Raw genomic sequence first — 27993 nt, 5'->3', positions numbered from 1 at the left:
ACAAATTGCGTATTACTGAACTGGACAATTTATTGATATAAACAATATTACGCGTATCGTTAAAAGGATAATCTTTATAACAGACATCTGACAAAGAATTAATTTAAATTTTTTAAACATTTTTTCTTAAGAAATATGCATTTGAAAGGTGACGACATATCTCAAACTTCAGAGTTCGGGACAGGTGTATTAATTTGACAAGTCCTTTATTCTGTCTCCTGGGTAAACAAACTTTTGCAAGGTTTTAATTTAACACATAAGAAAAAAAAGAAAGAAAGAAACTTTAGCAGCCAATTCAATGATAATTTATTTAGTTTTTAAAATTTCTATAAAGTCCTAGATATGCAAAAGCCTATAAATAGTAAAAGTAAAAAGCTTCAAATCGCATTAAAACAGGTAGGGACCAATATGGTAGGATATAAAATCAAAAACTCATGATAGAAGTTGAAATTGTGTATGCAGAAATATTCATCTGTATTGCCTTTAAAGTTTTCGACAGCTCTCATAAGTATAAATGAAGAAACTTAAATTCAATTTGTAAAATTTAAAAGGAAATATCATTGTAGCTTTTGAAATGATAGTGAGGTGTATGAAACCAAAGGGATATTCAAACTGACATAAATAAGAATAAAAAAAAAAACCACTAACAATGCCATGGCCAAAAAATAAAAAAGACCTCAAAACTGACAACATTTAACAAAACAAGACAAGAATTCTAACCACTAATCAATATGAACCTCACCAAAAACTTGGGGTGATCTCAGCTACATGTAAGTGCCCTGGAAGGGTAAGCAGATTACCGTGATCTCAGCTACATGTAAGTGCCCTGGAAGGGTAAGCAGATTACCGTGATCTCAGCTACATGTAAGTGCCCTGGAAGGGTAAGCAGATTACCGTGATCTCAGCTACATGTAAGTGCCCTGGAAGGGTAAGCAGATTACCGTGATCTCAGCTACATGTAAGTGCCCTGGAAGGGTAAGCAGATTACTGTGATCTCAGCTACATGTAAGTGCCCTGAAAGGGTAAGCAGATTACCGTGATCTCAGCTACATGTAAGTGCCCTGGAAGGGTAAGCAGATTCAAAATATACATTCCGGCCAACTGTCGCTATTTGCAGGGGATTTCCCCCATGAAAGCTCCAAGATGGAAATTTTAAAAGAGCAATTTTGTCTATGATCTTAAACAAAACAGTTAATTTTATAATTGCTTTAGGCTATTAAAAGTATGAAGAAGCCAAAACACAACATTTAAATGCATTTAAAGCCCCTTTTCAAGGTTTTAATGGGACCACAAGAGTCCTCTTGCACGTAAAACCACCGTGGGCATTTTGAAAAGTTGGCAGGTATACAAATACAATCTAACACAGTGTCACCTCAGTCCTGTTGTGTTGGGCAAGTAAACACAAACCTTGTGACTGATTCTGCAGATCACGTCACAGGAATGGGGTAATGACAATTGGAACTAGATAATCCATAAATTACGGTCAACCTACTTCTAGTTGCATCTGTAAAATTTTCAGGGAATGATTTCAACTTCGCCACTTGGAATTCTTGGTTTCATATCTTCTTTGAAGCTCAGCAGTCCTTTAATCAAAGCAATAAAACTTCATATAGCTTATTCCAATCTTTAGTTATGTGGGACATTCTTACATGTATGTGTATCCCCACATAATCACACAAGACTGAAATCCCAAAAGGATAACAATCATGCAATATTCGCTTCAAATTTTGATATACTGAAAAATTGCCTGTTGGTTAGGGATATGAATTCATTAATGTAATTTCAGTCCAAAAAGACAGAAATTTTATAAAAATGATCTAAATATATTATTCAGTTTCTTTGAGAAAAAGATAATTATCAATATTGGTCTAATCAAATACATCTTTGAATATTTTGCTTAAATAAATCTTTTTTTCATTTTCAGAGTAATGGGTTAACATTCTTTTATTATGGCTACAACTTCTGCTAGAACAGACAGGACATCAGTGTCTAAAAAAAAGCAAGGTATGAATTTAATGTTTTGTATATAGATTTTGATAGTCCATGAAACTGTTGGTATCTTAAAAGAAATGAAATTATCATTTAAAACTCACTTTTATCTTTATAGTGAAATAAAGATGTTGTTAGATAGTTGTTTTAAAATGTGTTAAAATTGGCTTGTCTATATTGCCTTTGAAAAGAGAATAGCAGCCTCTATCTTTTATGCTATTATCTCCCTTTGTTTCATTGTTTTGTATTTAATATGAACATTGCTCAAATGAAAAGTCACTAGTAAAAGATGCTAATCTTTGCTGCACACATAAATGATGTTTTCAGTTAATGTTTCTTGTTTGTGTCAGAGGTGTTCTGGTTGAGTAATTACAATGATTGATTGTTCTATCCAGTTGGATTTTTTTATGTACAAAACATTCAAATAAAAAGATATGGCTTGATTGCCAATGAGATAACTATCCGTTAAGAATAAAGGACAAAGATGTAAATGATAACAGGTCACCGTACAACCTATAAAACCCATACCCTAAAGTAAGCAATCTGGAGGTCAAACTAAGTTAAACTTGACCAAAATACACATATAAAATTCATACCTTAAAGTAGGCAATTCTAGACTTTCATATATTTTTTTTATATAGATTAGACTGTTGGTTTTCCTGTTTGAATGGTTTTACACTAGTAATTTTGGGGCCCTTTATAGCTTGTTGTTCGGGGTGAGCCAAGGCTCTGTGTTGAAAGCCGTACATTGACCTTTAATGATTTGCTTTTTTAAATTGTTATTTGGATGGAGAGTTGTCTCATTGGCACTCACACCACATCTTCCTATATCTATTTCAAACTTACTTAAACTTGACCAAAGTACAAGATGTATAAAGCAATGGCATTAATTTCAATTATTAATTCTAATGCAACAACGTTTGTAACATTCATTTTGATTGGATAACGTCATATATTTTACATGGCATCAATTGACAATTGATGCTATGGGACGTTGGCGCAAGCGCAGACGACATATGGCAAATTTTAAATACATGTTTTAACGTTGATTTCTGTCAGTTTCATTAGAATGGAGATAACAATATTGTATTTTAAGCTCCGACGGCATCAATTGGGGATTTGATGGTCGCAAATACCAGTTTACTGTCTCCGCTAACGCGTCGCCAGTAAACTTAATTTGCGAACATCAAATCCCCAATTGATGCCGTGGGAGCGTAAAATACAATACAGTTATCTCCTAATTGTCTCCCTTTATCACACTATTCGATCACAAATGCAATATTGGTATGCAGGATACATATTGTGTATAGATTATGTTGCTTATGTGTTATTGTTTTCTCTTCTATTAAAGCTTCAAAAGGCACAGATATGACACAATGTAAAACAATTCAAAAGAGAAATCAATGACCTTTTCTTTCTTGAAATTAAGATTTACTTTGTTTTGTTATGAGTTATAAGAACAATTATCAGTAGATAAACAATAAAAAAAACTTTATTTACACACTAATCAATCTGAACTTAAAAATGTAATGTTTATATTTATTTGTGTTCTATGTTTATATTTATTTGTGTTCTATGTTTATATTTATTTGTGTTCTATGTTTATATTTATTTGTGTTCCATGTTTATATTTATTTGTGTTCTATGTTTATATTTATTTGTGTTCTATGTTTATATTTATTTGTGTTCTATGTTTATATTCATTTGTGTTCTATGTTTATCATAGGTATAACAAGACAGTCATCCTTTTTGGATACAGGAAATATGATGGTCAAGAAGATACAGCCGACAAAACCAAAAGTGACAAAACCTGTTATTAAAACTTCCAAGTATGTCGGAAAAAAACTTTCCCCATTTATATGATATATTCAGGTGGAGACTGAAAAAAACATTTATAACATAAAAAAAATCCCTTTTTCTTGCAAAGGAGTAGGTCCGGTAAGGACTCATTTTGGCCTCAAATTTCAGTTTCATCTGACGAAAGATTTTGACATCTTTTTAAACACTTAAGTGTCTATTTCACTTGATTCAATTAGTTTTTGTGAAAGATTTTAACTGATTTAGTCATTAAAAACGGTCTGATTCAAGCTGAAATATGAAAAATCTCTCAAATATGCCAAAAAACGTCACTTTTCAGATGTTTTTTGTCAAAAATGAAAGTGGCCGCATCCGTGTTCATCCACAATCTTTATATACGTTATGTATTATTATAAAATTCAACTTACATTCCAATATTAAGGATGAACACGCATGCGGCCACTTTCGTTTTACACGGAAACCGTCTAAAATTTAACTAAAATGATAGAATTTTGAAGATTTCAGTAATTTAGCATGACTTAATGGTGCTACAACCCGATAAATGTGCATTGTATTGTCAAAAACAGCCCAATTTTATGTAGCAGAAGCATTCATCTGTACAATAAATAACTTAAAGTTTACATTTTTATAATTTTGTAAAACTGTTTTATTTTGGGGCCAAAAAGGGGTCTTACCGGACCCACTCCTTTCGTATAGATCTATCAATATGTTTTTACCATACCCAAGTGTGATTGGGTTTAAGAAATATGGTCTGTTTGGTTGTGCATGATGCATAAATTCACAGTCAGATCATGTCAGAATGGGGATGTTAAATCTTATGCCTCCTGTAGACACAGTCTTTTTCTCTGTACGATAAATAATCCTTGTGATAAGTCTGTGAGGAGGCATTAGAAGGCCAGTTATGATACTCAATTCCTGGCCTTATAAAATGTACCCTCATTTTCACATTTCCCTCCTTTCATCTAAGTTGAAACATGTTACAGAAACTAATTAATTTATCAGATGATAATTTCTTCTTGTCCTTGACATGCATGAAATGTTTTTCACTAGAAGTAAAACAAAAAACAATAAATCAATATACATTTGTACTTTTACTCTTTTCTGTGGCTCAGTTTCTTCACACTTTCTATCCTGTATGTATATTGGGATCAGGTGTGAAGACCTCAGTTATATCTTGATAGAGTGCTCATCTTGCATGGAGAAGGTCTTAGATTTAATCACTGATTTTGTCAAACTAAGAACCTTAAAAGTTGGTATTTGTTGATACTTTACTACACATGCTACATTCAGCAGTAAATGCAAAGCCTAAGAGGTTTAGGGTAAAGATAATGTGTTTTGATGTGGTAACATGTTCTCTGCCAAATTAGTTTCTTGGATAGTAAGTTTTAAAATCTGGCTCATTATGGGCATCTTTTGCCTAAAAATGCAGAATAAGTACTAGAATTGGAATCACATTAATATGTTTTGATCCTGGTCGATTTAAGAGAACACTTCTTTAAATTGTCATATAAAAAAGAAGATGTGGTATGATTCATTGATTGCCAATGAGACAGCTCTCCACAAGACACCAATTGACACAGCAATTAACAACTATAGGTCACTGTATCACTATGGCCTTCAACAATGAGCAAATGCCATGAAAGAAGTTCCTCACAATTAGTCAACAAAATTGATCATGGATATAACTTACTGCACATCTTACTTTTACTTTGTATATTGTATTGTTTTAACTTGTTATTTATTTTAATTTTACAACAATAAAATTTAAATATTTTCTTTTTCAGAAATGTACAGCCCACAGCAAGCAAGGAAGAAAGTTAGTTGATATGTATTTCTAATAGTATTTTGTTGAATAGAAATTAATTGGAAATGGAATCTTTTTCATTTTAAACATTGACCCTTTTTTTCTCAAACTGCAACTGCTTCTTCTATATATTTTGTTATATTCAGTCACTAACCTTATATCCCATTTTTTATGACATTGACAATTTTTTTCTGAGAGTTTTATTTATGATGTCAAAAAAGAATACAAATTGTGAAGAGTTTTTACACTGGCATATTCAAATGTAAAGTTTAAGGTGGTACCAAACACTTGCTTTGTTTAATTTTCATCAAACTTTGACAAAATATTAACTTTGACCATTTGAAAAAAAGATGTGAAAATTAAAAAAAATCTTGAACCACAAACTTTGTCTCAAAAAGTTCATTGGATAAATAGCAGTTTGGAAAACACTCATTTTGATCATTAAGAAGCTTAGTATTTCCTTAACAATAGGATGCGTTTAAAACATTTAGTCGATTTTACAGAGATATCTCCCTGTATTATTATGTACTTTCTTAACCAAACAAATTGATTTAAAAAAAATGTACAAGTTTTGTATAAAGAGAATTACCATAATTTGTCTAGAATTATCAATTTTTAATTTGTACTGGGCCATATACAGGATAGAAATGTTTAGCACAGCCTCACATGCATCCTGTTTCTAATTCTTTTACAATTTTTTTTATATTTCTATATAGTTAATGCATAGTTATTCTATTGGTTTCGTAAAAATATCTTGAATAGTTTTGACATTGCTTTTCTTTTATCCAAAGATAACACAATATACATCAACAGAAGCAAGACTTCAAAAAACAGTTTGCTACATAATAAAATTTATGATCAAACATTTTTTTTTTTTTAAAGAAATTCAATTATTCATTTCATGTCTTTAGATAAAAAGTGTTATGTTAGTAAATGGAGTAAGAAAGGACTTAAAAAATGGTATATTTGGTTTTCTTTTCTATTAGCATCATAATTTTTTCTTAACTAGTAAAAGAAAAAAGATATAAGGTATATAAATTTTAAATTAATTTCGTTTGATGATACTTTGAGTCTTGAGTGTTATTTTGGCAAATTGATAAAATCATGTCTATGAAGGTTAGAAGTCTGAGTAGGACAAATATTTTTAGAAGTCTGAGTAGGACAAATAGTTTTAGAAGTCTGAGTAGGACAAATATTTTTAAATGCATACATATTTAGAGTTTTTATCCAACCCAATTATAGGTTTGATTATTGTTTTCAATTAAGACTTACATATATATGTGTATATATTATATACATAAACTTACTTTCAAACACATAGACATGCTATAATATTGCTGTGGTGAATAAATGTTCTGCGAAATTTATAATCAAGCACAATGGTGTAAATCCCTACCAATTCTAAAAAAAAACAAAAAAAGTATACTAATATTAAAAAAATGATTCTTTAATCTTACAATTGATGTAAGAATTTTATAATTCATCTAAAACATGAACAAAATGTTTATCAATTTTTGCATCCTTTTCTGCAGAATGAGTTTTGATGACTAAGTATCTGTTTCTATTTTTATGACTCAATTACTCACAGAACAAGACATCATATAAGTGTAACTTTAAAAAGGCATAAGATGTAGTAGCAAGGGGAGATAATACCATATTCACACTGGACATCTGAAAATTTTCAAAATACACACAATTTATCAAATCTGTTCACAATAATTTGAAAGTGATTGGAAAGCAAATCAGCAGTAGTGCACAGAGCTTGAGGAAAACAAAGAATTCGGGTGACTTTTCTATCATCAATTATAACAAAATAATGACCTAGATATCAAAACAAAAATGAAAGCATAAAAAATGTTGTTACAAGTAGAGTATAATGGTATCTTACTCAGCACCAAAAAGTAAAATTCACTTTAGTAGTTTTTACCAAATATATGTGTAGGTTGATGAAGAATTCTGAAAATAAGAAATAAATCCACTTGTATTCCATTAATGTTATTTTAAGATTTTGATAAGCTGTAGAGTGTAATGCTATTATGCAAGGCAAATATAACTTTGCAGGATTTATTTCAGACAAAACAACAGAAGAACAGATAAAGAAAGCTGAGGCTAAGTTTGAGAGGTTATTGGAAGGATGTCTTGATGATCTACCTAATTTACCTCATTCTACAGTTAGGATATTCATGAGCTCCACATTTTCTGGTATGTATCTCACTAATGTAGCATGTAAAATAAAACTTACAATAAGAGGGAGGGATAAATAATTTGTCCAACCTTCCTTCTTTCATAATCAGAATAGAATATTTAAAAACTTTCTTATTTTTGATATGTATTTCTGCAAAGCAGCCAGAGGTTATTAAGGGAAAAGTTTCATAAATTTTCTTCTTTCTTTAGTCAAGACGTTCAGAAGCTATAAATTTTGTAGTGGATGTTAGAACTTGTTAGAGCATTACTTGAATTTGCACTAAACAACCTTTGATGTAAGGCATGGCGCCTCATATATTGCACAGAACTTACAAAATTTCTATTCATCTTTTCTTAAGTCTGACCTAAGAAGATGAATAATGTCTGTAAGGCCTATATGAACATACTTTCTATCAAATGGAAGAAATGGCTGCCAGACTAGAATAATAAATCATCTCTGAAATTACAAGACTCAACTTGAATATGAACCATGTCTTAGATTCCTATTGCTGTGTTTAATATTTATTGTTCTTTTGAAGATTCTGCCTTTTTTTACCAATGACTCTATTAAATTCATGCTTTACTCCCATGTATGGTTTCAAAAATAAGTATGCAGTAATATATGGTTTACTTTTGAGTCCTACTTATCCATAGAGGGTTAGAATATAGCCTTTGGATTTTATGCAGAAGGAAGACATCATCATTAACTAAATGTTTCTATTTATAAGTACACCACTTCAAATTTGAAACAATAAATACATGCAAGAGGGAGACTGGCTCAATTGAGCCTTCACAAATCTTATCCTACAAGCTTGCGTCATATTTGATGTTTATTTTTCAGATATGAGAGCAGAAAGAAATGCCATTGTCAGAGATGTCAATCCACTCCTGAAGGAGTATTGTGCCAAATATGACCTTGACTTTCAAATAGTAGATATGCGATGGGGTGTAACAGAAGATAGCCAAAATGACCATTCTGTGGAGAAAATTTGTTTGCTAGAAGTGGAAAATTGCCAGAACCTTTCTTTAGGACCTAATTTTATTGTAAGTTGAAAGACATAAAGTAGTTGTGGTTTGTTGCTGTGTTACATATTTGTTTTTTTATTTATTGTTCATTGTTATACGGAATTGGTCTTTAGAAACTTGTGTTCATAGTTGAAATATCATTTCTAGTATATTATGTACTTTTAGAAATGTTATTGCTAACCCCAGTGAATAAACTAAACAGAGAACAATAGCTATTATATTTTATATTTAATGACACAATAGAACAGACAAGAGTTTAGATACATTGACCAATAGGATGTGACTCTGTGGAAAAGTTTCATTTGGTTTGCAATAAATGCATCTGAATTTTATATGCTAAGCTTTATTGTTTTTCTTTTTTTTCTATTTTAGTTTATATCAGGTGACAGATATGGATTCAGACCAATCCCAATAGAAATTGATATGGAAGAATTTGATACCATTAAGAAGGTTGCTGAAGAAAACTCTCTACCTGATATTAAACTATTGGATGTTTGGTATTTACTGGATGAAAATGCTAAACCACCTCTGTATATTTTACAGGTATTGTTCATTTTGCAATGGATTTTCAAAATGCCTAATCAATGTAGCAGTATTCAAGCTTTTTACAAAAGGAGTATGTTCGATAAGGTCCTAAAATGGCCCCATTTTTTAGCTAAATTTCAAACTCGGATTTATCGACCAATATCACGATAAATTATAGCTAATACATTGACTAGCTCGGATACAAACCATTTTGTTGAACATTTTACGTTTCTGCGCTTCATTATGACGTCACAAGTTGTACTCATGTTGATTTTACACGAAAAAATCAATGAAAATGGGAAAATTTCCATAGTTTATTGGACAGGAAACATAGAGCGCATGCGTCGACAACAAAGATATTTTAAAATAATGTTTGTGAAGACATTTCACATGTCTTATTTGAATCTTAAGCTTGTCGACGCCTGCGCTCTATGTTTCCTGGTCCTTTATTTGGTTGAAATCTAGCTGATTTTGTCAAATTTACCAAAATCCCTTATTTTGACCTTTTATGGACGTAAAAATCAACGTGTTAGAGTTAAACTTTGCACAAAAACTGTTCTGTTTAACGTTCTAACATGTCTTAAAGGCAACTTAAAACATGTATTGTCTTGTAACTATGAACTTTATAATTGGGGCCAAATATGGCCCTTACCGAACTTACTCCTTTCACATACAGCTTCAAATTTGATTTGCTGGTTGTTAAAAAATTTGTACTGGACTGTAGCAATGATGTTATTCTTTTGAACTGATGTTGATAATTTTGATTTGAACTTATCAAGTCAACTTTGTTTTATCTTATAAAAAGAAAAGTTTTATTTGTGGAATGATTACTATAATTTATATATTAACATGAATGATAAATAAATTCCATTAATGGGGATCAAGTTCTATTTGTGGAATGATTACTATAATTTATATATTAACATGAATGATAAATAAATTCCATTCATGGGGATCAAGTTTTCTTTTCATTTTGAATGTTTTATAGAAGATAAACAATTGCAGCTGCAATTAGCTGGTCTTGTTCTTGAAAAAACCCTGATATTTAAATATTTGTCACTTGGAAAACCAGTTTATGAGCCAAGCAGCCTGAGGGTTGCTTTATTTCAAGTTTTCAAAGTCAGTGACTTTATAGGTATTATTAATTTTTATTCTGCCATAACCATGTAAATGTTTTTGATTGTAATTATTTCAGCCAATCAGATCACAGTTTACATTCTATGGTGATTACTCTGCTGGATGTGAAGAACCCAGAGCTAAAGACACAATGGGTTGGGAGGAAACCTTTAAATCTCTACAGACACTTCTAAGGAAAGCAGCAACATTTGCCTGTAATGCTAAACAACTCAACAAGGACAAACTTCACAAATACTTTTATTCAGGTTACGATCCTTTAAATAGATAATAAAAAAAATTCAATTTAGAGCATAGAAATACCAGGCATTCATAAAGATAAAAGTTTAAAAAATAATAAGCAATTTACAATTTTTATTCATATTGTAAAACCTTTACTGAACCAACAGTGCCAGGTATTACCTTACTCAGAAGGAATACTCTACAGAAAATTTTGGACAGCATTCTAATCTGTGAATGCCCAATCTTCTTTAGTTCATGCAATTATCAGTCTTTATATATTTTGCCATATTTAACTGATAAAAGACCTCTGTAATTTAAGGTGAGATGTGGGGTTCTGTGTTACCCTTTGTTAACATTTTTCTTCTTCAATTAAATAACCGTTTATATTACAGTCACTGAGATTGAAGTCAATAAAGGAATCTTGACAGCAAAAGAACCCAATCTTCATACTAGTACCTATCAGAGAGATTTACGTGGTTTGGATGGCAATAATATCACTGATGATACAGCCAAAAGATACTTTGACACTAAAATGAAAAATGGACAGGTACTTATACAATTTGAATACATTTCAATACTTTTGCAGGAAAACAATTTGACAATAAAAAAAATGACGATGATGATTGAAGTCTGCTTAACGTTCAGTAACAATTTAAAATATCACCTTACCTGACCACATATTTATTCTGACTCCAAGGAAACCAGTCTTCTTTTTGCTGCATGCCAAGTAGAGAAGTAGCAAATACACATTTTTAAGTCTTGAGGCAAACACTCTACATGAGACAACCAAGTGGGTGAATATAAAAAAATATTGGCAACAACTTGTATATAGTCAAAAGGGAGATTAATAGGTCTCCAAGCATTTTGAGTAGATATCCATAAAAAAAATTGTAACAATCCTTTCACCTAAGAACAAAACATAAATTAAGAATTGGTTCATAAACATCGTAAGTTTTAATATTAGAATTTCCAAGAAAAAAAAGACTACTGTGGATTCATTATTATTCGTTGGATACCAATTTTCGTGGATTTCGTGGGAACAGTTGAACCACGAAATTAAATGTTCAACGAATGGCAAAGTTTCAATAGGCTTGTATGCAGACTTTGGCAAAACCACGAAATCAAATATCCACGAACATGTACCTTTTCCTCAATCCACGAAAATTGGTACCCACGAAAATAAATGAATCCACAGTATTTGTTACAAATAACAACTGACTTTAACTGTGTTTGCATATAAACCTCAAAGTTTTGTTCTTATTGCCACAATGGTAATGCAAACAAATCAAATATCTGTCATATATTAACTAAATAAATAGTGATCTTGAGCTGTTATCTGCTCTTTGGTCGGGTTGTTGTCTCTTTGACATATACCCCATTTCTATTCTCAATTTTCATATCAATTTCACTTGTAATGTATTTTCTTTTTTGTTCAAATATTGAAAGTTTCTAAAGACAAATAATTCTATGTGTCTGAGTGAGAATCATCAAATGCACCATGTATAATTAAAATATTTAAGTTATACTCATTTATTTTCCTGGCTACCAATATTCGTGAATTAAAGAAAACATACATTTTTCGTTGATATTTAGTTTTGTGGTTTTACAGACTTCTGCATATAAGCCTATAGAACATTTGTCATTTGTTGAACTTTAAATTTTGTGGTTCACCTAGGCCTTTACTCATGAAATCTATGAAAAAAAGATACTCAATAAATTATAATGAATCCACTGACTTATGAAATATTCTAAAATTTAAGAATTATTAGTAGTGCAATGTATTTAAAATGTTAAAGTACAAGTAGTTAATACAATATTTTTGAAAACTCTACTTTAAGATGGTAATCGATGAAGAAGCAAAGACATTAAGAGAGAAAGTAAGGCAACAAATTCCATCTGTATTGAAGAAATCTGGCCGAATCCATCAGTATCAAGTTAAGTGGCATAGTGGTGGCATCGATCCTGAAAAACATGCAGAGCAACGTGATTATGTCAGGCATCTTTGTGCTGATCTTATTGAGGACATTTGCGAACTTATTGATAAGGCCAGAGAAGACCAGAAAGGCCTGATAAGAGATTCAGAATATTACACAGACTATCAAGAAGTACTGCATCATCAGCACTTTTGTAAACTAAAATGCGAGACTTTCTGTGGTAGACTTGATGTTTTGGAGAAGGCCAAAGAATATATTCTCAAGGACAAGTCCAGAAGGCCTCTGATTTTGTATGCTCCGTCAGGTGCTGGAAAAACATCTGTTATGGCCAAAATCTTGCAGAATCTGCCAGAATGGTTTGAAAAGGAGCCTCACTTTGGAATTATAAGATTTTTGGGCACATCAGGTTATAGTTTGAACATATATGATGTACTATATGGAATTTGTGGACAACTTGCTGACTGTGCAAAACTATTAATGGAGCCAGTTGGGTACAAAAACATGAAAAATCTAATAGAATATATGCCAAGATTCTTACGTCGAGTGTCGAGCAAGGTGAAAAAGCCAATTGTTATTCTTTTGGACTCTCTAGATCAGCTTACAGCAAAAGATGATTCTTACTTGTTAAATTGGCTGCCTACAATCCTCCCCTCAAACTTGAAGATAATTGTATCAACATTACCCAGGGAACATGAAATTTTGGACACATTACAGAAACTGTTTCCAGATACTACCAACTTTGTAGAAGTCCCATCTTTACCTGATGATACAGGCTTTGAAATGATTGACAAATATCTAGCAAAAAAGAAAAGAGCTGTTACACAAATTCAAACTAAACAGATTATTAGCGCATTCAGAAATTGCAGAGGTCCATTGTTTCTAAAACTTATCTTAGATGAGGCAGTTAACTGGAACTCATACACACCAGATCATGCTCTTGTTTTGCAAGATTCAGTACAAGGGGCCATAAACCAGCTATTTGACAACATGGAAAAGAAATTTGGGCAAGTCTTGATAAGCCATGCGCTAGGTTACATTACAGTTGCCAACAATGGAATTTCTGATATTGAATGGGAGGATGTGTTATCCTGTGATGACGAAGTTCTAGATGATATCTACCGCTATCATAATCCACCTGTCCCTGGCATTGTACGAATGCCACCAGTACTTGTAGCAAGGATAAGATATGATCTCAGAGAATATATAGTAGAAAGAAGATCATTTGGTAAAACGACATTGAATTGGTATCATAGGCAGTTCATTGAGACAGCTCATGGAAGATATGCAACTGGTAGTGCAGGCAAAATATTACACAAAGTATTGGCAGAATATTTCATTGCCAATGATGGTATTCAAAGGGACATAACTCTTCACAGGCGAAAACTGACAGTGGAGAAAGCAGACAGACAAGTCACAAAACAACTACTTGTTGTGAAGAATAAAAGAAAACTGATAGCTGCCCCATATCACATTACCCATGCTGGAGATCAGATAGATCCTTCAATTGCCAAGTCAGAATGCTTTTGTAATTTGAATTTCCTTTCAGTGAGAATGCAAGCCTTGCCTTTATCAACATTGGTGGACGACATGACAGAATATTTGGACAAAACAGATGATGAAGAGGTGGCTTTTTTGAGAAATTACTTCCTCGTCTCTAAATCAGGAAATGAAAGTGGAACTAACCTTGCAATTAATCTACTTTCACAATTACATGTAGATGAGGATCAGAAATATCTAAATGAATTACTGCAGCAAGCTAAAGATACAGTCTACTGTAGTAAGACTCCATTACTTATACCAGTATTCCCATGTCTGGCACCAAGAAAAGATGCTTCATCAGCTCTGTTAAAAATCTATGATGATGTCAACAATATCATTTCAAGTGGTTCAGAATCAGTTCTGATGACACATGTGAAAGAGGAAGATGACGATGAAAAAGGGTACCTAGTTTATGATGCCAGTAATAATGATGTTAACCAATTAAGCCATGACAAGGACTTCAAGCCAATAATGCCACCCATACTGGATCATTCTGAGAAAAGAGTAATTAACTTAGGCAAGGACAGCCTTCAGATATTCCATTTACATAATCAACTTACAAACATTAAGAAGTTTTCTGATATTTTTGAAAACCTAGGGAAAGAGGTGTTACCTACAATGGTTTGTCTCAGTACCGATTTCTTACATTTGACAATATTATTTAGCAATGGTGATGTTTTAATATTGGATACAAACAGCTTCAAAAAAGTTGACTTCATCACCTTGAGAGAAGAAGCAAATGATGTTTCTAACATCATCACTACAAGTATAGACAATTTAAAGATTATTTTCACTATAGATACTGTTGTAAGTGAAAAGGAAAATACAAAAGATGGAGTTGTTAGAATCCATGTTGTTGGTGCTGCAGAAAATGGAAAAATGGTGAAAACTAGTCATCCTTTTACCAGAGGTCTTGCTGCAGTTGGTTTTAATGAGAACCTGCTTGTAGGAAGTAGTAATAGAGAAACAGATGGAACTTTGACAGTCGTTGACCTAGATGAGGTCAAAATAACTATCACAGAGGACTGCTCTTCTAAGTTACTGCAGTTATCTGTGGCACATTCCCATGCATTGGCTGCCATTTGGTTGGAACAAGGCTTTGTAGCTGTGTATGACATCTCTAATGGGGAGGTTGTCCAGCAGTTAAACATAAATAATACAATAACCAGCTTTGGAGTGAGCTGGATCAATGATTTAGTCTTTATTGGAGACAACCAAGGGCAGATAATTATGTACAAAGCACAGACAGGGAGACACTTCGGGGATTTCAAGGCTGAAAATAATGAAATCATGAAAGTGGCAGTGCTTGAGGATCAAGTTGTCACTGTGAGCAAAAAGAATACAGCAAAAATTTGGAAGCTGACAACCTTACTAAATACTGATGGTGATCAATCATCCAGAACAGAGGTCAATGGTGGGGGTTCAGAGTTACTGGCACAGAAGGATATTGTTGGTTTTGATGTTGACCTCAAAGGACACTTCATCATAACTGCTTCAGAAGACAAAAACTTGAGGATCTGGTCTGTAGATAATGTAGAACTACAAGATAAAATTTACATGGGAATCACAGGTCACAAAGTATCAGCAACTATAAACTCAATGTGTATTGTTTTAGACAGTCAAGCTCATACTTTAAAAGTGTATGATTTTGAAGATGGATTGGTGAAAATGAGCATCAGACATGTAGTAAGTTTCTGCCAAGGAAAAGATCATAAGACATTATATGTCTTGAAAACTGGTGAAAAGGCTCATTTCATTGAAATAATAGATATCAGTCTTCTCAAGGTAAAAACATCCTTTCTATTGAAACAGAAGCTGGCTTATGAGAGAATAGACCTGTCCATAAATGATTCAGAACGCTATCTCATACTAAGGGTTAAAATTCTTGACAAAGAATATGCTGACATCCAAACATCATGGCGTAAACAAGGTGGAGGATTTTTACCACAGTCTCATAAACACAGGTTTTATGCTATAGACAAAACACAAGCTACAGGAGGACTAATGCCATGTAATCGAATTCTGACAAAGAGTCCACATCTAGGAGAAGTTGTCTGCCCCTATCAAGGAAATGTCATGATGGTCACCACTCGTCGTTGGGTAGTGTTTTGGGATATTCCTACTGGCAAATCTGATCAGAGAGTGACAAAAGGAGTAAAACTTGGATTTATGTATCGAGCCGATCACTTGGGACAATCCTGTGAAGGGACAAGTCTAGCAGTGGAACAAAGTAAAGATGGCCTGTATGTAGCTATAGGATCTGAAGATGGCTACATGATTGTGTGGGAGGCCAACACTGGCTTTCCAGTAGGAAGAAAAGAACCAAAGAAAAGGCACACAGCTTCGGTAAGAATTTTTTTATTTTATTGTGTCGCATGCAATCAATGTGCAAGAAAAAGACTGAGTTATTGTTTTCAAGCATGATTGACATTATTATTGTTGTCATTGTGGTTGCATATTCTTTTCTGGTAATGTCCAGTTTGCTATAAGAATTTACCATATAGCTGCAATAATTGATATAAATATAAGCATTATTATTAAAACATTGAAAATTCAGACTTGAATGCATTTTTAGCTCACCTGGCTTTTCTCCAAAGTCCCGCGTCCAGCGTCCTGCTTCCATAAACTTTTACAAAAATCTTCTCCTTTGAAACTAATGGGCCAAATAATACAAAACTTGGCCACATTCATCATTAGGGTATCTAATTTGAAAAAATGTGTCTGGTGACCTGGCCAACATACCAAGATAGCCGCCATGGCTAAAAAATAAAACTTTGGCTTATATCTCTGAAACCAAAGCATTAAGAGCAAATCTGACATGGGGGTAAAATTGTTTATCAGGTCAAAATCTATCTGCCCTGAAATTTTCAGATGGATCGGAGAACCCGTTGTTGGGTTGCTGCCCCTAAATTGGTAATTTTAAGTAAATTTTGCCGTTTTTTTTTATTATCTTGAATATTATTATAGATAGAGATAAACTGTCACAGCAATAATGTTCAGCAAAGTTAGATCTACAAATGAGTCAACATGACCAAAATAGTCAGTTGACCCCTTAAGGAGTAATTGCCCTTCTATAGTCAATTTTTTGTAAATTTTTGTTATCTTTTAATAAAAATCTTCTCCTCTGAAACTACAAAGACAAAGGAGTAGGTCCGGTAAGACCCTTTTTTGGCCCCAAAATTTGGCAGTTTTACAAAATCGTTAAAATGTAAAGTTTTAGTTATTTATTGGATAGCAAAATGGTGCTGCTACATAAATATGGGCTGTTTTTTACAATATAATGCACATATATTGGGTACTAGCACCATAAAGTCATACTAAATTAGTCAAATCTTAACAATTCCAGCATTTTACTTAAATTTTAGACGGTTTCCGTGTAATACGAAAGTGGCCGCATTCGTGTTCATCCAAAATATTGAAATGGAAGTTGTATTTGATGATAATACATAACATATATATATGAAGGTTGAGGATGAACACGGATGCGGCCACTTTCGTTTTTGACAAAAACCATCTGAAAAGTTACATTTTTTCGCATATTTGGTAGATTTTTCATATTTGAGCTTGAATCGGACCATTTTTAATGACGAAATAAATTATAAAAACTTTCACATAAATTAATCGAAACATATAAAATAGACACTTAGTGTTTAAAAAGTGGTCAAAATCTTTCTTCAGATGAAACTGAAATTTGAGGCCAAAATCGGTCCTTACTGGACCTACTCCTTTATCCAAACTTGTCCACAATCATCATTAGGGTATCTTGTTTAGTAAATGTGTCCAATGACCCCGCCCGCCAACCAAGATAGCCGACATGACTAAAAATAGTATATAGGGTAAAATGCAGGTTTTGGCTCATATCTCTGAAACCAAAGCATTTAGAGCAAATCTGATCACGAAAAAATTGTTCATTCGTGCAAGACCTAACTGCCCTAAATTTTTTAGACCAATCGAGCAACTTGTTGTTGGGTTGCTGCCCCTAATTTTAAGAAAGTTTTGCAGCTTTTGGTTATTATCTTGAATATTATTATAGATAGAGAAAACTGTACACAGCAATAATGTACAGCAAAGTAAGAGCTACAAATAAGTCAACATGACCAAAGTGGTCACTTGACCCCTTAAGGAGTTATTGCCCTTTATAGTTAATTTTTATAATTTTCATCAATTTTGTAAATTTTTACAAAATATTTTCCACTGTCATTTCTAGGCCAAGTTCATTATAGGTAGAGATAATTGTAAGCAGCAAGATTGTTCAGTAAAGTAAGATCTACAAACACATCACCAACACCAAAACACAATTTTGTCATGAATCCATCTGTGTCCTTTGTTTAAATTATGCACATAAACCAAGATGAGCGACACAGGCTTTTTAGAGCCTCTAGTTTTTATTACAGTTAATTTCAATTTTTTACCACATCTCCTTATATAATGCAATTATTCAAGATTTACATTTTCATTTTAGCCAGTAATTTATTCTATGACATGGATTCAATGGAGTAGGTCTGGTTACCATGGCATTTATCTCCTATGACCTATTGTCCAAGCTCCTCCTTTGACTTTGAAATTAGAATTGCATATGAGTTTATAACTCAATATTTGTTTTGCTTTTCTGACTTTAGATTACTTAACATACTGTGCAGAACAAGAAACACTTTGTAATTTGTATAATTGATTACCTATATTTTTCAGTTCAGCACTTGTTTTGTAAAAAATATATCTAAGTTGCATGAATAAAGTTCACATCTCAAACATCAAAAATTAATGCAAACAATAATTTCCATTATATATTTTTATATATTTACCATTGGACTATAATATCATTTTAAAGGGTAATTTTGAGATTAAATATGAAAAGATAATTGGGGTATATGCATACCCGTAGCCAGGGGGTTCGGATGAACCCCACCCTTGTAAACAAATACATGTATTAAAGCACTGTTAAAGTCAGTGTTCTGTTTGAATTGTTACTGTTAAAGTCAAGTTTGTGAGTCAAACAAACTCCCCCTTAGAAATTCCTGGCTACGGGCCTGATAAGTCTATATGACTCCTGAGTCAGAAAAAATCACAAGAGCTAGAAAAAATAATGTTGATTTTTTTTCATAATTTACAAGACATATAATATATAATTTGCAGGTGGTCACCATTGCTATATCACCAGACAGTAAATGGGTTGCCTCTAGGTGTCTGAATAACAGGCTGATACTGTGGGACATCACTACAGCAACAGACGTGGTCAAACTGAAGATACCCTTAGATGTCACACAGATGAAGTTCACAGCTGATTCTAAACACCTAGTTATCAGTACAGGAGTTCATAATACTAGAATGTTAGTATACAGACTTCATCCCGGACAAAAGTAATACACAGGAAAAGTTTACACAATGTTATTTAGCTCAAATAGTTGTTTTTTAAAAGCTCTACAACTCGCAAAGTTTAAATTAAACAGTTGTCTGGGTTGGGTTTTTTTAAAAGAGAAAACTGTAGAGTGTTGAAACTCTGTTTAAGGGGCTTATAGACAGGAATTTGTTAATAGAGTGATAGAATATAAATAGATGTGAGATGTGCAGAATCATTTTAACTTTCACTATAGTTACAGAGATTTTGGGGCAAGCAGGTTATTTGAATGCAAAATTGTTCCATTTTAATTGTAATTTTCTATAGTAATTTTGGAATACTTTTGTTTATAAAAAAATTCAGTATTGTAATGCTTTGTCTAACTTTAAAAATGTTGTTACATGTACTACTTAATTTGATTAAATCAGACATTTAAATATGAATTTTTGAATTTGAAAATATCTATTTTACATTGCTGCAAATGTAGAAAACCTTCTATATTTTTTTGCCTTTCAAGTTTTTTCCACTCTTTTAAAATCCTCATAATATTGTACTCAGAATTTAGGGTAGGAACCATTTATCTATACTAACCTGTATCTATTACATCTTTTCATTCATTGTATATATTGTCAAAAAAATTGTGATCACAAGTACTTGCAATTTAAAAAAATTGGAGCAAGGCTTTGTAGCTGTGTATGACATTTCTAAAAAAAAATAAAGATTAAAAAAAAAATCTGTCAAATGAATGTGATCTTTTTTTACTTATGATTTACACATTTCCTTGTTTAATTAACCACATTTTGAATATAATATATACAAAAACAATTGTAATTATTTGTTTTATTTATTTGACATGTAATACATATTATTTTGTTAAAATATCTATTTTTATGTGCATTTAAAACTATGCAATATACTGGTTATTCCAGCATGAATATTTTTTTGCATTATTTCCTATTAAGTTTGTACTTCTACACAACTTATTGTTTAAGATAAGGCACAGTTTTTTGTGTGCTGTTTTTACACTTAGTTTTGAATGGTTTGAATATGTGAGAATATTTGCTATTTGTGATACCTATTTTGATAAATTTAATATTTGTCCCTTTGCTTTACTGGTTTCAGTAACATTATTATGGTTAATATTTCTTGTACCTCATACCCAAAGTATTATATCAATGAGTTTCACTCCTGAAATACTCAAGTATAAGTCAACCATTTCTGAATATATATTTTATATTTAATTTTTTTACCATACCTAAAATTTTACATGTATATCATTTTTACTGCCCTCTTATATAGCCCAACCCATATTTCTGAAAATAAATTGTATCCAATGCTTCAATGACTTAAGGAAAATCTAGATTTTTTAAAGACCAAGTGTCTTGGTAGATATTTCAACTCCACAGTCCTATAATGAATAGGGAATAGTTCTGTTATAAACTTGTAAGTACCAACATATTAAAAAATATATGAAATAGATGTAAATCTTCATGATGGTAGAGATTTAGTGTTTTACCAACTTATTTCTTAGTAATCTCAGGTATATATTAGAAATATGATAATTTTTACTTAGTTTTGTATATTTATATTATTAGCAGTAGTTGTCACACATGTTATAGTTTTATATCAAATTTTATGAATTTTTATACAGTTTGTCATCTTGTCCTATACCAATGTCTGTGGCACAGCTGTGGAAGATATGTTGAGAAAAAATAATTCTTGGAGGAGAAAATCTTATACAACTATTTTATATAAGGATTTTACAGTACAGATGTTCTATACCATGATTTTGAAATGCAGCATTTATAATCATGGATGCAGGAATTAAAGTCACTCAAAAATAAGAACTGATGAAACCTATTAATAAATAAAATAACAAAGTTGTAAAATAAAAATTAAAATCTATAACTGAATTCTGTTACTCTGTTGCCCTTTTGTAAAAAAAAATTTGAAGTTCATAAAAAATTAAAATAGGAATTCAATATATTTGCTTTTAGTTTTTTAAAGAATAATTAATGTAATGTTTTAGGAATTTAGAATTAAAAATACATGTAATCCTAAGTAATACGACAAAAAAAAGTGAATTAAATCATCCAGAGGCTTTTGATCCTAATATTCTTAAAAACCTTTTATTCTTTTAAGTTTATTTTTTCATTTATCATATTTAAAAATTTATTTATAAGCATTATTATTTTCACATAAAATATTTTTATAAACTGAAAGTTATGTATTATGAAGGGAAGTTCCATGCACCATCAAAACCTTTTTTTAACTATAGAAAATACTCTCTATTCTTCGATTTTTGTCATTGATATTGTCTTCACAGGGTTCTGATTTGCAAAACCATGACATAAAATATTCATTAAAATACAAGTTTTTCTCAATCCACAAAAATTGATATCCACAAAAATACATGAATCCACAGTATAAAATATGACGTTCCACCTATTTGTTGTTCTCAAGTAAATATGAATATTTATAAATTCTTCAAATGTTAATACTTCTAATTACCTCTGGTTTTTCTTTGTCTTGATTTTTCATTTCCCTCTCAACATCATAATTGCAAGAGGAACATAATGTCCCAATTCCTGTCCTGGTTATATTCAGATGCTACAAGTTTTTGTTTTGGTTATATATATTTGGTAACATGTTGTATTAGAACTCTGTCTCATGTGTACAAACTGAAAGCTCAGGTACTTGTGGATAGATAATGGCAACAGTAGTATACCACTGTTGTTATTTAAGAAGAAGATATTTGGTAACTTGTTGCATTAACCCCCATGTGTACAAACTGAAAGCTTAGGTACTTGTGGATAGATAAAGGCAACAGTAGTATACCACTGTTGAAAGGATACCCTTTTAGTGGGACTGAGAGGGGGTACAAATCCCCATATAATTAAAATTTGATTTATTTTTGATTGAAATTTTATATGGATTGTTTTCACTTTGATTAAATATAACTAACAGACAATATTTGAGATTTTTGTCTGTCGACTGGTAAACCTTACACATATTTTTATGTAAGGGGTCACTTTTAAATGACTCAAATTAATAAATTGTTCAAATTTTTAGATACCTAATTAGTACTGCTTATAAAGAATGATGTGTTGTACACTGTCGATACTTGATTTTTTTTTTTTTTATATGTACTTTACCAATATGATTTAAATTCTTAACATTAAGTTTTTTTTGTTGGTAAGATATATCTAATTCTAATGCAACTCGGCATTTAACAACAATTTTAATTGGATACTGTCTGCAATCAATTCCACAGTTGACTGTCAGAGTCACGGGCACAAATGCTCCTCAATTGCAGTCATATTATGAAAAATTAGAAATGTATAATTTGAACTTTATAGGGGTATTTATTCTATTAGAATAGGAATGGCAGTACTGTATTTGAGGAGTCGCTGATTTCAGATTTTGATTTGATCAGGTGGCCTGCTTTTCAAAATTTATACAGCTCTGATATTCCTTAAATATTACATCAATGGACATAACATTGCTATTACATGTATTAATTTGAATGGAAAGCAGCCTGGGTATTGTCCAGTTACATAATAGAAAATTATAAAGAATTTAGATATAGTAAATTTAAACTTAAATTTTGTTGACAAATTGAGTGCAGAAAATATTTTTTATTACTACTAGGCACAGACACTTGTCTCTGGAAACTAATTTCCTGTATACTTTAATATTTTTTCATAGACAAGTGCCTGTGCTTATAAAGCCTCTAATGACCCTGAAATCCCAGTCAGGAAATATCATTTTTAATCTTTTACAAATCTCCATAGATTTATAGGTTTAAGTACAATAAAAATGGGCTTCTACTTTGTCTTAATTGAATACTATTGGACTCCTACAGTGTCTTCATTGTTTCATTGTGATGTCGGATGATTTCCATAAATACTAAGACAGTCCCCGAAATTGGTGATTTGGTTTGAAAAATAAAAATTCCAGTTTTAATTTTGAAATTTTTCGCTGAAGTAGTGGCTAGATATGAAAAGATAAGCTATAAGTTATACTAGAATATAACCCCAATGACAAGTTCTTGCTGAGTGTTGTGCAGGAAACATTTGCTCTCCAAAACAAAGTAAATGTTATATTAAAATGGTGATAATATCGCCTACTATATGTCATGCAGTTGTGCATTTGTGTAGAGTTGTTTAAAAACTATCAGATATTTTTCTTTATAGCTTAACAAATATTTGAATCAATTATATTTTATTACTTATTTTAAATATTTCATCCTTTAGTGACATGGTGCATTCCTTGTGATTGCTAAACACTCTAAAAAGGTAACACATCAAGTGATTTTGATTATAGACAGTCAGTAAAAAATTGATCTGTTTTTCGGTGAATGAATCAAGGTTATTGAAACATCCCTGAATTAGAGTAATTTTATCCCAATTTGGATACTTTGATAACTGATGCGAGGGCAATCAATGCATTTGGTAATAAATTAGAATTGTATGTACAATGAAAAGAGACGCCAAGACTCTTTAAAAATATTATTCATTGTTACAAAAATTGCAAGTAATTGTGATTCTGATTAAATAATACGGAAATTAAAAATACATTAGGAGAATGGTGGCAGCCTTTGGGTGTTACATCATTAATATTTTGTATTTGTAGTTTACATGAAGTCTTCAAAGGTTATTAGTTTTATTATAAATTAAAAAGCATCATCTGTTCAAATATTTTTCATTATAAACATCAAGTTTTCTTCCTTATTTTTTTAGAATGGAATTCTTAAACTAAAACTAAAAAAATTTTTAAAAAATAAGAAATTCCTAAAATTATTGTTATAAAATATGGGTAAGCAAATTTGTATTTCTAAAGATTAAAAACTGCTTTGTTATTTGAAATTTAAACTACTGTAAACCTTCAAAACAACCTTCAGAACAAGTAGAAAGTATTTTCAGAGAACTTAAAGAAGTAAGTTTTTGATATATAATTTTTTAATGTCTCATTTGTTATTGTAATGATGCTTGGTATTTGTATTATATATCATACTAATATGTGTTTGTTTGTGTTCTAAATTCAAATCTTGACTCTGAAAACTCCAAAGATATGAGAATTGGGAGATAAATTCTTGAATTACGAAAAGTAAGGATGGTCGTCTTGTGTGTAGTTTTTTTTCTTTCTAATATGTTTTATTCAATTGTACTGAATGGTGCATTTATTACTTAATATTAAGAACAAAATCAAAAGCATTTCACAGAAAGGAGATGTGGGGAAATAACTGATTTCCCTGGATATTTTTGAGTAAACAGTACAGCAGTAATATTAATGTGTATCATAAAAGGATTACCCTAATATTATTACAACTCATTCAATGTATATGTATGCCTTTATTACTTGTAAATGTTCACCTTGATACTATACAATTCATCTCCAAGTGCTTTCCTTTATTAAAACTATGCTCAGATTGATGCTACTTAAGTGGGTTTCCTCTCTGTAAGTGAGACTTCTCTTTGAGACGTTATTAGGTTGCCTGTTGCAGGGCAAAATTTCTGCCACTTTTATGCATTTTGTCTTTTGAATTTTGAATTGGTGTGCCAAAATTCTTTCTCTTTTTGTCTTGATAAGCCACTTACCAGAACCTAACTATTGTTCTTCTTGCTAATTCATGATCTTTGTTCTTATCCTGTGAGTGCATGCAATATATTTACTGGACAATAAGTAAACAACAATCTATCGGTATTTATTACATCAACTTTGCTGACTCTACAGTCATGTTTATTTAAAAAAAAATAAAAAAAATATGATGCCATTATAGTTATGTTAGGTCACAGCCATGCTCACCAATAGTGAATGTGATTATCTGCTAGTACACCATGAATTGTAGCAAATTCACTTGCACTTCTTAAGATTATTTGTTTTGTTTGAGAAACAGATAGAAGAATGTGGCATATAATATTTTATAAAAGATGTTATATTTTTTTATAACTTTTTTTTATGCCATGTGATATGTTTTATATCCCCATTCAGTGACGTGGGGGATATATATTTATCATTGTTTGTGTGTGACTGTTTGTATTTAGCTGTTTTCTGTTTGTTGTTTGCACTTTAAATCCACAACTCCTCTAAAAACAGCTGTTTACAAAATATCTTCTGAGACGTAATGAGTCTATGCTTCCTTGCTTTTCTAAACATATGAAATTTTATATTTCCCTTAAAGCATGGACGCTGCATGTGGATAGGCATCTCAAATTGTGAAATGAAACATTCTTTGAATTTTAACTACAAAATGCTACTTATTTCATATTTTGATCTGAAATACATTTTTTTAAGACAGACATTTACAACTATACGAATAGGTTAAGACATTGTATTGGCAATTTCTCTCAGACATTTACAGGATTTCAAACCTTTTTACTCTGATAATATATAAAAGTATTTGGAGTTTGTGGATATATTAACTTGAGCTCGACTTAAAAGTTTTTCTACTTATACATTTAATTTATTTGTTATAAATTTGATATTTACACTAAAACTATTTAATGATTAAAAAACTTTATTTTGATATTGTTATAATTTTTGTTATTTTGGATGATACCCTTTCAAGCTACATACCTTTATCAATCTCCATGATATTTAATAATGTACTCACATCCCAGCTTAACAACAGTTTGTCATATGAACCTATATGTACAACTGTGTAACTTGGTTCCTTGGTTTCCATTTAAGGATAAAAAGGCTTCTACATCTAATGTACCACAAAATGCATACAGTTAACCCGATTTTTAGTGTTTTGCTAAATATAAAAAGAAGATATTGTATGATTGCCAATGAGACAGCTATCCACAAAAGACCAAAATGACACAGACATTAATATCTGCTTATGTCTGGTGGCAAATATTTCATGCATGTTCAAGACAATGGTTTTTAGTTAAGTTCAGTATAGTTTAAAACATCTTAAATAATTTAAGGCTTGAAACCAGTGGACATTTCAATGCATTGAGATGATTATGTCATCACCACAGAAATGAAGAAAATAAATACAGTCAGCATGACTGAGAGATAACTGACAAGTAACAGTCCTACCACTTAAAGAAAGAAAAACTTGGAGCAGAGTTGACAAATTCCTACTTTCTGCATCTGACTTGTAGTGATACATTAAGTCTCTGTTATGATTTGGGTATGCCAAACATTACTTAGATAAATTGTCACATACAACCTTTTTCATAACATTAGTAGGTCCAATTTCCCTGAATTCATGTCCCATCTGGGCCATCTTCAAAGGGTCTTTTAATTTAAGTAAGTTGCACAAAAAAATGTAAGAAAAATGCTGCACAGTTCAGCACAACACATCAATAAATATTAAAAAAACAAACCAAATAAACAAATCACAAGGAACCAGACATGATGGTAGATGGCCAGACCTGGTACATTGTACATTTGTACCATCATAAAATGTGTTCGGGTTAAACAAGTTTTACTGAATATGCTGCTTAATTGTAGCTGCTTTGCTAAGAAATGAATCAAAACTTTAACAATTATTGAAAATCAGAGGTTATCAACAGAACAAAATTAGTAATTGTGACATTCCCTACAAAATCAAAATTGCAATGAATTTACATCTTTTCTTTGTATTTCAGATACAAATCTTTTCATTTCAGTTATTTGTACAAAAAGGCATTCGCTTGTAAACTTATTTCTTCAACGTGAGAACTGAACGACATATATCCTTATAGATTCATGTGAAATTGTTGAACATCTCCATTTGCATATAATTCAGTGTATCTTGGGTTCAAGTTTTCGAGTCTAAAGTTTCAACTTCCTGATGCTATAAATCAAGTTCACCATAACATTTTGGGGGTGTTTTGTCATTGCCATTTTTCGTTTGATTGCCCATTGGATTACTTTTTTTGTCGAGACTATGACTTAAATCGCTGAAACAAGAGGTTGATCCAATTTTTTTCTGCCGTCAATATCGTCATTAATATTCAGTCTGAAACTTTCCTTAGTGTATGGAATGCATGAAAGATTTACATGTCAGTCTGGTAGGATTAATTTGACCTCTGTCTCATTTTCATGGTTTTGACCTTTGCCACATTTTCATGGTTTTGACCTTTATCGTACTTTCATGACTTATTTGTAAATGTTTAGTTTTTCTTGATTATGCCATTTTCTCAGTTTCTATAGGCAACAGATAAAATATAAAGTTGGTGTCAGGAATGATTACAAGATGTATGTGTCCGACTAGCAGTGTTCATCTGACCGTAAGGTCATTTTCATGGTTTGTTTGGCAGCATAGTTAAGTCTGTTTCTTCAAAACTTGAAGCAATTATTATATGTCAACTATTGTTGGTGTATGTAAATAGTACATGTCTGTCTGGTAGGGTTCATATGACCTTGGTCTTGATATGTTAAAGATTTTACGAATCATGTAGTAAAACCTTGATCTTAGACTTTCAACATAATGCAATCATGGTAAATAGAGCAGGAGAAATTTCAGCGTTGACCTAAAACTTGTG

The 27993-nt window shown here is 31.5% G+C and overlaps 1 protein-coding gene across 4 annotated transcripts; it reads left to right on the top strand.

Annotated features, from left to right (window-relative positions):
- Nucleotides 1–9: 9 nt before the first annotated feature.
- LOC134725872 (uncharacterized) lies at nucleotides 10–26039 on the top strand. 4 transcript variants are annotated; one of them, XM_063590116.1, is made up of 11 exons: nucleotides 10–222; nucleotides 1925–2004; nucleotides 3716–3818; nucleotides 5592–5623; nucleotides 7673–7813; nucleotides 8637–8839; nucleotides 9194–9364; nucleotides 10542–10728; nucleotides 11095–11249; nucleotides 12541–16521; nucleotides 19309–26039. In XM_063590116.1, exons 2-11 carry the CDS (start codon nucleotides 1950–1952, stop codon nucleotides 19534–19536), a joined length of 5256 nt encoding a protein of 1751 aa, XP_063446186.1. In that variant the 5' UTR covers nucleotides 10–222; nucleotides 1925–1949; the 3' UTR covers nucleotides 19537–26039. The 4 variants fall into 4 exon arrangements, with proteins under 4 accessions (XP_063446186.1, XP_063446187.1, XP_063446184.1 ...); XM_063590117.1 differs by having other exon boundaries at nucleotides 205–241; nucleotides 7685–7813; XM_063590114.1 differs by having other exon boundaries at nucleotides 205–241.
- The last annotated feature ends 1954 nt before the right edge of the window (nucleotides 26040–27993 follow it).

The sequence above is a fragment of the Mytilus trossulus genome, chromosome 7, assembly GCF_036588685.1.
Source record: "Mytilus trossulus isolate FHL-02 chromosome 7, PNRI_Mtr1.1.1.hap1, whole genome shotgun sequence".
NCBI classification, from domain to species: Eukaryota; Metazoa; Mollusca; class Bivalvia; order Mytilida; family Mytilidae; genus Mytilus; species Mytilus trossulus.
This window is presented reverse-complemented; position numbering and strand designations above follow the sequence as displayed.